Source organism: Episyrphus balteatus, chromosome 2, assembly GCF_945859705.1.
Source record: "Episyrphus balteatus chromosome 2, idEpiBalt1.1, whole genome shotgun sequence".
Classification (NCBI taxonomy): domain Eukaryota; kingdom Metazoa; phylum Arthropoda; class Insecta; order Diptera; family Syrphidae; genus Episyrphus; species Episyrphus balteatus.
In genome coordinates this window covers 101,120,591-101,132,130 of record NC_079135.1, presented here as the reverse complement: position 1 = coordinate 101,132,130, position 11,540 = coordinate 101,120,591, and the positions used below count along the sequence as shown (strand labels likewise).

General features: G+C 31.6%; 1 protein-coding gene across 1 annotated transcript; it reads left to right on the top strand.

The window, feature by feature from the left end:
* The first annotated feature begins 4,827 nt into the window (after positions 1–4,827).
* Positions 4,828–11,210, top strand: LOC129911448 (negative elongation factor D). The gene is made up of 6 exons (XM_055989259.1): positions 4,828–5,014; positions 5,085–5,797; positions 10,005–10,451; positions 10,508–10,718; positions 10,777–11,047; positions 11,114–11,210. The coding sequence occupies exons 1-6, from the start codon at positions 4,955–4,957 to the stop codon at positions 11,143–11,145; spliced, it is 1,734 nt and encodes a 577-aa protein (XP_055845234.1). The 5' UTR covers positions 4,828–4,954; the 3' UTR covers positions 11,146–11,210.
* Positions 11,211–11,540: the final 330 nt, after the last annotated feature.

The following is an 11,540-nucleotide window of genomic DNA, read 5'->3' as shown; positions in this document are numbered from 1 at the left end:
AATTTTTGAGATACAAAAATTCCATTATTATTTATTTAATTTGACCCCAGTTTTCTTGCCGTATCATTGGATTTTTTTTGTGATATCCTTGCAGTTCAAGATCGATTCAAAGAAAGGTCTAAAATATTAAAATATTTTGTTCAACTACGATGTTACAAAACTAAAGGAAAACTTATAACATGTTGGCCTATAATAAATAATAAGGTAATCATCATTTCAAGCCGCTTGGGAAAACTCATCAGCTTTTCTGCCAAGGATGAAATTCAGTTTTAAGTCCCTCAAGTATACTCTGTACTTTGTTAGTTGTGGCTCCTCAGAAATTTGAGAATCAAAACGTGCAATTACCTTGCTACCAGATTGAATAATCCCATCAAAAGAATAAAATATAACGAAGTGGAACGAAAAAAAAACAATGGTAAAAGATCTCCACAAGAATTATTAAAGAATCGAGAGAATAATAGAATAAAAAGGACGACTTTGTGGCACGTTCTTGCTAATATAATAGAGGTTGCTTAGAATTTTAAGATTTTGTATAAAAAATGTAAAAGAATATTTTTAACTTTATCTTAAAAACAAAATAATTGCGAAAATATCGATTTAAAAGGTTTTAAAATCCAAAAATGTGTTTATGGAACAGTAGAAGTCATTTTTTTTTGCGAATCCTAATTTCTTCCTAAAGCCTGGTACGCTGTTCGCGCTAAATTTTAGCCGAGATAAAATTCCCATACAAGTTATCGATAATTTGTATGGGATCTATTTTAGCTCAGATAAAATTTTTCGATAATTTGTATGGGAGCTAAAATTTAGCGCGAGCAGCGTACCAGGCTTAACGTAGCAAAAATTGCAATTTGTGAATATGTTTCCTTCGAGATTGCGTAAGCATTTCGTTGTGCTCCTGAAGACCGACGAAAAATTTCGTTTCGCATTTCGAAGAGAGTACAAAAATTGTAATATTTGCAGAAAACCTTGATGAGAAAAGTCTAAAATCTAAAAAAAAACCATATGAACAGGGAAACCATTTTCTTAAGTTTTTTTTTTCACGAAATCAATAGGCGTATTCAAATTTCAAAGGTGTAAACTTTGGGTAAACCCATAAACAAAAAATACCAAGACTGGAAACTCGGCGGTCAACTGACGTTTGCCTACAGGCTGCTTGGTGTGGCGAATGTCGTGAACCTATCGTTGTGTTCGTGTCCGATGTGTGGTGAATGTCGTGAATCTATAAATGTGTGCGTGTTAACGTCATTTACGAACGTGGTGGCTTTCACATATATTCACAGACAGCAATGTACACAAAAGGGTTTTGGGGGGAAAGACGTACGAAAGTTTCCAGTCTTGGTATTTTTTGTTTATGGGTAAACCTAATGGTAATTAGCTGTCAAATCCTAACAAAACACCACCCACTTCACCACGTTTACCAAGAGTTTACACCGTTTCGTGAATACAATACAAAAGCAATGGGCAAAAAAAAAGATATCTTTTCACATACAATTTGATTGATCTTGATGATACTGTATACCTACAATTACACTGGTCAATAAGGTTTAAGTTAAGAAATCAAAATAAACTTTTCTATAAGTTTTTTGTGTGCTGAGCTCGAATCCGAAGTCAGAAAAATCTATCACATCACGTTTTTGAGATAGTCCCGTTCGAAAATTGAAAATGCCGCTTTTTGCCAGTTTTCGACGTTTCTTCTTAGGGTTTGGTTATTTGTTTAAGGGCCAATTTTTCAATAGTCAGATAAACCTCAGATAGATCTTATTCCTAGATCTTATTTTTTTATATTGACATTTATTCCTCTGGAAGTCTAAGTGACGATTGAAAAATCAGTGCTAAATTAAATTTGTAACGGTTTTCAAAAGAACTAAGTTTGTCTTTCTAAATCCGTTCAAATCTTTTTAATATCTCTTTTCTTCTTCGAAAAATCTTAAGTTGAAATCAACGTGTTTGGTATTTCTCATGTTCACTTGCTTTTAATAGCAAATCTCGAAAAGTTCTTAACCAATCGCTTTCAAATTTTGACACAACGTTTCATTTACATTCCTGTAAAAGAAAAGAAGGTATGATCACGCGAAAAAAGTCTGTATCGAGAACTGTTAGATGAAAGAAAAAAAAAAGATGGCTTCCTAAGTTTTTGACAGCTGCCCCATAGAGATTGTTGTTGTAAACAAATTTGTCTTGGATATTGTTGTTGCTTTTGACTTTGCCAAATTAAACGTCAAAAACTTATTATACTCCAAAATGGCGACTCTAATGATCATACCATCCCGACAAACAATTTTGGTTCTATAAAGCTTTACAGATGCAATTGTTGCTTCTATAAAGCATTATAGAAGCAAAATTGTTAATAGGGATCTCTTCTTATACCATGCGTTGTAGTTATATCTTTATTGGATTATAAAGTCAAAACATCCCAACTAACATTTCAGCTTCGGTTAAGGTATTACAAAAGCTACATTTCAGCTTCTTTAAAACTTTAGTAAGGTTGTTGGGCATTGAAAAAGGAGAATGTTATACAAGTTTGACACACTATAAGCATCTTAAACGAAGCTTTACCGAAGCTCTACCGAAGCTTTGAGATTTGACAGATAGCTCCGGAAGAGCTTGAATAGCTCTTTAATACATGTCTTATCGAAATTTAAAAAAAAAACTACAAAAACAAAAAAGAATTCTTTTTTAACTGGTTTTAAATCATGAATTTTATCTTTTGATCTGATATTATATATAACATTCCATTAGTTTTTAGTATATCTATTAATAATAATTTTAAAAGTATATCATTTTTTTACCACACCCAGGAATCGAACTTCGTATCTGCTTGGTGGTAGTCCATCACTCTACCCACTCGGCCATCCTAGTATATTCATTAATAAAATCAAAAACTTAATCAGTTCAAATAGCAAAAAAATGTCCGAGCTAAATTATTCAATGTCAAAACCAAAAAGTGTCCGAGCTAGATTATTTAATATCAAAACCAAAAATCAAATACAAAACTTGGTAATTTCTGTAAAGCTTTTATAAATTCATTAAACAGGCTTATCCGAAAAACAAGCTTTCTTCGTTTAAGTTTCTTTAAGAGTATTTAAACAACTTATTAGAAGTTGTTAAACAAGTCTGAACTTCTATAAGCAGTCAAATTCTGAAGCAAGCTCAATACAAGCTGTATACAAAGTAGATCCTGCGAGATTTCAATTTACAGAAGCTGTTGTGCTAGTTGGGATGGCCACTGGATCAAAATAGAAACTGATTTCTATATTCATCTCTTTCTCACCTACCTATATTTGTTCATTTCCCAACTCATGCTCTATATCTCTTATTTTTCTCCTTATCGACCAAACAAAGCCATCTGTTGACCAGAATAGGAACTAATTTTTGGTTCAGTAAAAATGTTCCCCATAGAAAACTGGATCAAGTCTTGTTTTTGTTTTACTTGTAAAATTGATCCATATTCATAAAAAAAAACAGATATTGTGGATCTGGATCAATTTTACACGTACAAAAAAAAAACATCATTTAATCCTGCTTTCTATCGCTGTCGTTATTATTGAATCAAAAATTATTTCATTTGTGGTCAACAGATAAGAGTTGGCGACTAAAAAAAATGAGAGGAAAAAGATGAAAATAAAAATTAGTTTTAATTTTTATCCAGATAGTTTTGTTATGAAATCATGATTTAACAATCTATATGGATCATTTATCATAAATCATAATAAAACGCAACTAATTTTGATTTCCGCAGTCCAATGAAACGATAATGCGAGCGAAACCTAAGAAAAAAGAATTTATAACCACAGTACACATAATAGCTGCGTTCCTTTGAAATTATTTATCTCCTTTTTAGTACTTAAAACTACTTTGAATTACTTTTGCTATACTGAAAAAGTAGATCAAAGCTGCTTTAAGTACTAAAAAGTAGATAAATATTTCCAAAGGAACGCAGCTAATAATAGCTGCGTTCCTTTGGAAATATTTATCTACTTTTTAGTACTTAAAGCTGCTTTGAACTACTTTTTCAGTATAGCAAAGTAGATCAAAGTAGTTTTAAGTACTAAAAAGTAAATAAATATTTCCAAAGGAACGCAGCTAATAGGTGTGTTTTTTATTACCACCGGTCTTAAGGCTTGGCCACACTGGAGGGTATGCGGTAGCGGTACGGGTAGCGGTGAGGGTACTTGTATGAAAAAAATTCCAAACTGACACATCAACGTTCAGGTGTGGAATTTTTTTAGTACAAATATCGTTACCGCTATACCGCATACCCTCCGGTGTGGCCAAGCCTTTAACTGGACAAAAAAAAATGCCTCGGGGCTTAACCTGAAATCTTGGCAGCACTGTATATTGAATGTTCCGAAAACAGCAGACACAACAAAAATTTAGAGTTGTCATATTTTTCGCAGTCGTCATTTTCTTGTATTTTTCATGTATGTTTTACAAAGAGATACAAAAATGTATGCTAGCAAAACTATTTTAATACATTTTGTCCTTCCAAACGTCAGTTTTCACGTTTTTAAACAAATTCTAAACAATTTATGAAAAAATTAGTTTGGTAGCACAGATTTAAAACTCTTCAAAAAGTTAAGCCCAGAGAAATCTCCGGGCTAAACAACTAAGCCCAAGGGGCTAAGGTGTTGTTGTATTTAACATGTAAATTGCTTAGCCCAGACTGCGTTTTTTTTTGTCCAGTTAAGACCGGTTGTAATAAAAAACACACCTAATGTGTTCTGTGATTTATAACAACGCTGACGTACCCTCTATCGATCGTCGCGCTACCTGGTGATAATTTCCCCAATTGACATTTCATTTGACAGACAAATAAATTTTCATATCTTGCATATATTTTTGTTTACACCGCCTTAATTTTCTTAAAAAAAACTGTGTTTTCTTCTCTTATTTATAATTTAAATTTAATTTCAATTAAATACAATATAAAATATATATAAAAATATAAAAAAAAATGGAAGTAGATTACGATGAAGAAGGTTGGCGTGGCCGTAGCAAACCGGGAGAAGATGAAGTAAGTCCCTAACAAAAAAAATAAATAAAACTTACACGTAGCTTATAATAAAAATATTTTGTTTATCAAGGAAATGCTCGAGGAAAACCCCCAAGAAACTATCCAAGAATGTCTTGAGAAATTCTTCACACCCGATTACATCATGGAACCAGGAATATTCACTCAATTAAAAAGATACTTCCAATCGGGCGGCAGTCCCGAAGAAGTCATTACAATGCTTTCAGAAAATTACAAAGCTGTCGCTCAAATGGCTAATTTATTAGCTGAATGGTTAATATTAGCTGGAGTCAAAGTAACGGATGTTCAAGCGATGGTTGAGAATCATTTAAAAGATATGATCTTAAAGACTTTCGATCCGAAAAAAGCCGATACAATTTTTACCGAAGAAGGTGAAACTCCGGATTGGTTGACGGAAATGATTGACCATCCGACATGGCGTTCATTGATTTATCGTTTAGCCGAAGAGTATCCAGATTGTTTAATGTTGAATTTTACAATTAAATTGATTTCCGATGCTGGATTTCAAAGTGAAATTACTTCAATATCGACGGCGGCTCAGCAAATTGAAGTCTTTTCGAGGGTTTTGAAAACTTCAATTACAAAGTTTTTAAATAATCCCGAAGATATACAGTCTGCTATTCAGGAATGTGCAAGAATGGTTTGTCATGGTCAGCATACTTATGTTTATAGTCAGGTTTTGGTTCAGGTTTTGTCACAAGAACCAAAAGGTGGATTTAATATGAAACGGCTGTCGCAGGAGATTACTAAATATGCCTTAACCAAGTAAGAGTGTCTTGAGAGTTTTTTTTAAATTTTATTTATAAATTTATTAGTAGTAAAAAGTTCAATATAAAATTACAAACAATAGATAAGGCATTCAGTACAATAATGGGTCAAGTCCACTTTTCTATAGGTTGCTTTAAAACAAAGCCTTAAATTAATTAATTGTTTCGTTTTACATCAAATGAAATTCTGGAGATATAAAGCTATTGATCTATAAAACATTTATTTCAAAAGGTCCTTTAGTTGATGAGAAAAAACTTCTCAAAGTTCAAAATAATGTCCAAAGGAGAATGGGCAAGTTTGTATGAAACGTGGACGTTACGCGGCCAGGAATGAAGTTGTTATTTATTGATGTAATTAAGGCTTACATATAGTGTGCAGAAGTTTCATCCTTGTGACGTTCTTCAAAAACGGATAAAATGCATTTTTGCATTTAACAATTTATATATATTGTCTCAATGTTAAAATTGTGTATTTTAAGTGCAAAATATGATACTCTGTCATTTTCCCTGACTCTGAAGACCTTTATCTTGAATATCCAACTATTAGAACCCAAACTATAAGCATTTTAAAACAACAATTTCAAGCTTTCTTTTACAGTTTTGTTGTTCAATTTTTTGTTAGTTTGAATTATTGTTTGAAAAGTTTCCAACAAAATCTTGAAGTTGTTGTCTTAAAAATCTTATATTATAAGTTTTATTGGTCAGATTTTCAAGATTAATGTCTTCAGACTCAGGTTAAGTGACAAAGCATTATATTTTTTGTTTCAAATAAAAATATAAATCAATTTGTCCTTCTTACATTGAACAATGCATTAAAAATACTTATACTGCATTATCTTGCATTCTTAATGCAATACAGCAAAAGGCCCATAGTAAAAGTTCTTCCTAAGTTATAGTTCTTTCATTTGATACCAATTTTATTAATGGCCGCTCAACGTCCAAAATGCCCATTCTCCTTTCAAATTGACTTGACACATTATTATTCTTTATGCCTCAGATATTAGCCAGTGCAAGAAACTTACTGCACGGGAACTTCCTTCACATGGGAAATAATATCAACTTCTGTAGTGGAGCTTATTCCCACTGAATGTGATAACTTACACTTTTTTGTGGGAACGAAATTCACTTTTCTGTGAAGTTATTACCCGCGGGAGGTTGCAAATAATTAAATAACACTTCTTAATACAGTATAAGCTGTTGTAATTTACTTTCGAGATTATAAAATTTAATGAAACCAAAAAAAAAAACTTGTCTTATGAGGTCTGTGGAAGTCCTTTTTACAAATGATTGGGCTAGCAAACAAATTACAGAGAGTTTTCAGAGAGTTTTTAAAACCGTTTTACTCTTTTTAATAATAAACCCGAGATCTTTTAAATGCATACTGCACGGAAAAAGTTACAAATAGAAAGATAGGAAAGAGGTTTCGTAATAATGCTAACATATTAAATGTTACTAACATTTAAGAAATACGTAACTAAGCCGATGAATTTATTCATGTTTAAAATAAATTAAGTTGGGGTTAGTAAACGCGAAGCGAAAAAAAAAATATTTCCCCGGGCTAATAGATGCGTGAAAATAGAAAAATCACACGAACTTGTTATTTTCACATCCCAAAATTGATTCTCCCGTGAGAAAATTTTTTTCCGCTTCGCGTTTGAACTTTGAGATTAAATTGCTGAAATGATCAGGAAGACGAATTAAATAAATGTCAATATTTTAATTATTACATACATATTTTATGCAATTTTTCAAAAACGTTTCAATTCGAAATTACTGTACGTGTTGTACATAGATGGAAAATTTATTCTATTTCTTCGAAATCACTCTTTGTGTCTAAGTCCTCCAAAGCAGTAAGCCTTCCTTATTTTGTTAGTATACAAGAAAGTAAACACATTCTTAAACTTGTAACAAATTTTTTTTTTTTTTTTTTGGAAAATAGCATAAAACTTACTATTTTTTTCACTGTGCTCAGGCTAAGGCTCTTCAAATCAAATTGTAAATGGGAAATTAATATCTTCACACAATTTTTTGATAAAATTATTTCTCACATTATTTCAGTGGGAATTATCCACAATCCACACCAGGAAAAAATGATATTATTTCCCATGTGAAGGTATTTTATATTATGTTTTATTTTCCCGGGATCCAGATCAGATCTGCGTTAAAACAAAAGCAGGATTTCACTTTGTTGTTGTAACGCAAAGTAATATTACCTAGATTATTTTTAGCTCACATCGACCAAAAATGAATTTTGTGTAACGTATATTGTCGATTCTTATCTCCGCTAAAAGGAGAGGTGCGAGCGTTATCGAACAAGTTTTGTTTTTACTTTAAACATACAAAAAATTGTTTCGTAATAAAAAAAAATTGAAAAATGGTACATTCCAATTAAATCGGGAATATTTAAAACACAAATTTTAAATAATCCAAGTTGTTTGGCAAACTAATTACCCCACTTGAAACTTAAACAATTTAAAAATAATTCCTATCTTCGTGACCTTTTTTTTGAATACAAATTCACTTAGGATTGAATTTGTACTTAAACCATTTACTTAAATTGTTTAATTTTGTAATTTAAAAACATTTTGGATGCAATTTTAATGATAGCATGCTTAAAAATGTGCATACTACATTCTATGAATAAATGAATGTCAATATTTATTTTTGCCTTTTTACTAGATTGATGCTTTGTACCTATAGACCAAGAGACGGCAACTTAAACTTCCAACATATTTTATTGACATATCAATTTAAAGTAATTTTTACTTTAAGCATAGATTTGAAAAACCGAGCTTAATGCCCACTTTTCACGAATCGATTTTAGCCCCACAATATGTCGCATGGCTAAAGTCGACTAGGATTTTTCTATGGGGATTGTCCCTTTAGTCACCTGCGGCTTACGTTCACACGAGTCTACTTATGCCGGAAAGATTCGCCGCACGGCAAAAATCGACACGTCAAAATTCGGCATTAAGCCTTAACTACATAGGCTTAAAAAGTAAAAAAGTGAAAATTTAGGAGCTGAAAAATTAAAATAAATGATGCTTATTTTTTAATCTTCATCAAAAAACAAAGTGGAAGTACCAAAATAAAAAAAAAGATTTGTTTAAACAATTTGTGTACTTTTATTACAAACTTACAGCGCTAGAGAGAAAAAAATATTTTCACTTTTGTAGATTTGCAAAAAAATTTGTAGTTAAGAAAAAATGTTCACTATAAATCAAAAAAGAGGTACTTATTTTAATTGAAAAAAAAAAAAAACAGACAAATGTCTTTTCTAACTATTAAACAAAATTTATAAACATACAATAATTATAAGTTCACCTAGAAATACAAAATTACAAATTACATGTTTTTGGACGTATACTTAAAAAGTTTGTAAAATTAAAAAAAAGTAGTTACATCAATTGCGTTTTCATCAACTTAATCCATCTCAATATATGAAGCCCTATTTATAAGGTTTTTAAAAAACCATTTTAAGGGTTTTCATATTCATGAAAAATTCTTTCTGTATTTTCAATTGATTATTATTATTTCAATTATTATTATTATTATTTAATCAAAAGTTTTTGTTTGGTTCAGTTTTCGTCTCAAGAAATGGGTTAAGAAAATTATTGGTGTAAAAAATGTTTGTCATTGATCTTTAGGAAAAAAGTCACTAAAACAGCAACACTGTTCGTTTGGATGGTTTGTTCGAATGGATCAAAGACGAATTTTAAATAAACCGTAATTAATCCTCTGTAGGCACACCTCTTTTTTGTGACGTGATATACACACGGGTGCGAATTTGGTTTATACTTTTTCATGTCGCTAGAACTTTTTTCGGTCACAATATTTTATAGAGAATCAAGTATGAAATTGATGTAGAATATTCCGAGGAATTCGAATATTGTTTTCACATTTCCGAAAAAAAAATATTTTCACCCTTATAAAGAGACATTTTTGTGACCGCATATTTGAAAAATCGTAATTTTTTTATTTTTGTCCTGCCAAATTCGCACCCGTGTGCCGCCAGAGGGTTAATTTAAAAAAAAAAAAAACATTTTTTGAATAATGAATTGAACAATGTTAACGATTTTTATAGAATGGAAACTACTTTCAAAAACAATATTGATTTAACATAAAATCTAAGTTCTAAAAATGTAAAAGTATAATTAACATAAGAATTAATAAATAACTTCAACATTACATTCTTACTTCTGTAGCAATCAAAATGTAACTCCTATTACAATGGCTTTGAACGGTTCAGCAACTTATCCACAGGCTTGTCAAGCTCTGTCCTCCATGCTCTCAAGAAACACCCTCAATCCAGCCGATATTACAGTTCTCTATCGGAATTACACGGCACAAGATCCACCTCCAATTGATTTGATCAGAGATCCTCAGTTTCTTGAGCTTTTGGTTGATTCTTTATTCAAACTTGGAGTCAAGATCAATCCAGAGCACAAGTCAAAGTACATATTCCTCTTGGCCTATGCATCGAGTGTTGTTGATACTCCGGTCAAAAAGAGGCCACAAACTGAACGTGTTCTCAATAAGGACGAGTTAAAGGCTACTATTCAAGCTATAGAAAAAGTACACACGATTTGCAACACCACAAAAGGATCTACGGAACTAATTGCTGAGTTGCAAACGCTTTACAATTGTATTAAGTGAGTTTGCTAACATATTAAGATTCCAAACATTATTTAACTGGACTATTTTGTAGATTTCCAGTCGTTGGAGTTGGTGTGATTCGATGGATTGAAAATACAGTCACAGAGCCTTCATATTTCAAACTAACTACGGACAGTTGTCCGACGCATTTGGCAATTCTTGATGAGGTTGCTTCTGTTCATGCCACTTTGCATTATCAGATTCTTCGGTTGCTGATTCGATTGTTCGAATCGAAACAAGACGAGCTGGAGATTCTCGTTCAGGTTTGTAAAAGAGAATCATAAATTTTTGTTTGCCATTTATCCCTTTTTCTCATTTTAGTTAGAAATGAAGAAAATGTTGTTGGATCGTATGGTGAATTTACTAACTCGTGGCTGTGTGGTTCCTGTAGTCAAGTACATTAAACAATGTTGTGCCAAAGGTGACACTGATATATCGTTGATTCGATATTTTGTTACTGAAGTCCTCGAGACCATTACACATCCTTATTCACCAGAATTTGTGCAATTATTTTTGCCTATGGTCGAGAATGAAGAAATCACCGGGACGATGAGAGGTGAGGGAGATAATGATCCGGTATCGGAATTTATTGGTAAGTATTTACTTTGAGATTATATTTTTTTTGGATTTTTGATAATTGTTTTTACTTTTCTTTCAGTACATTGCAAGGCGCATTATACAACAGTTTGATAAATGGAATTGGTAACAAATTTAATTGAAATGGAAAATAAAGACTTTTGGGAAAAGAACAAGAAGATTTTTTTAATTGGGTTGGTTGGTTGAAGGAAAAATAAATGCAAATTATTGTATAGTCAAGGTTATTTAATAATTGGTAGGCTATCCTATAATATATAAAAATTTCCAAGTCATGAATCTTCTTCGAATTTTCTTTTCAAATTCTATTCTATTATACGATTATTTGTTTTTCCTTGACTCAAATGAGTGCAACAGCGCACAACTCACAGGATAGAATTCGAATTCTCATGGCTAGTGACTTTTAGTTGAGTATTTTTTTAACTGGATGACTGGGATTAAAAGGAAAATTTGAGAAAACAAAGGTACACCAAAAATTGGGGATATTTTTG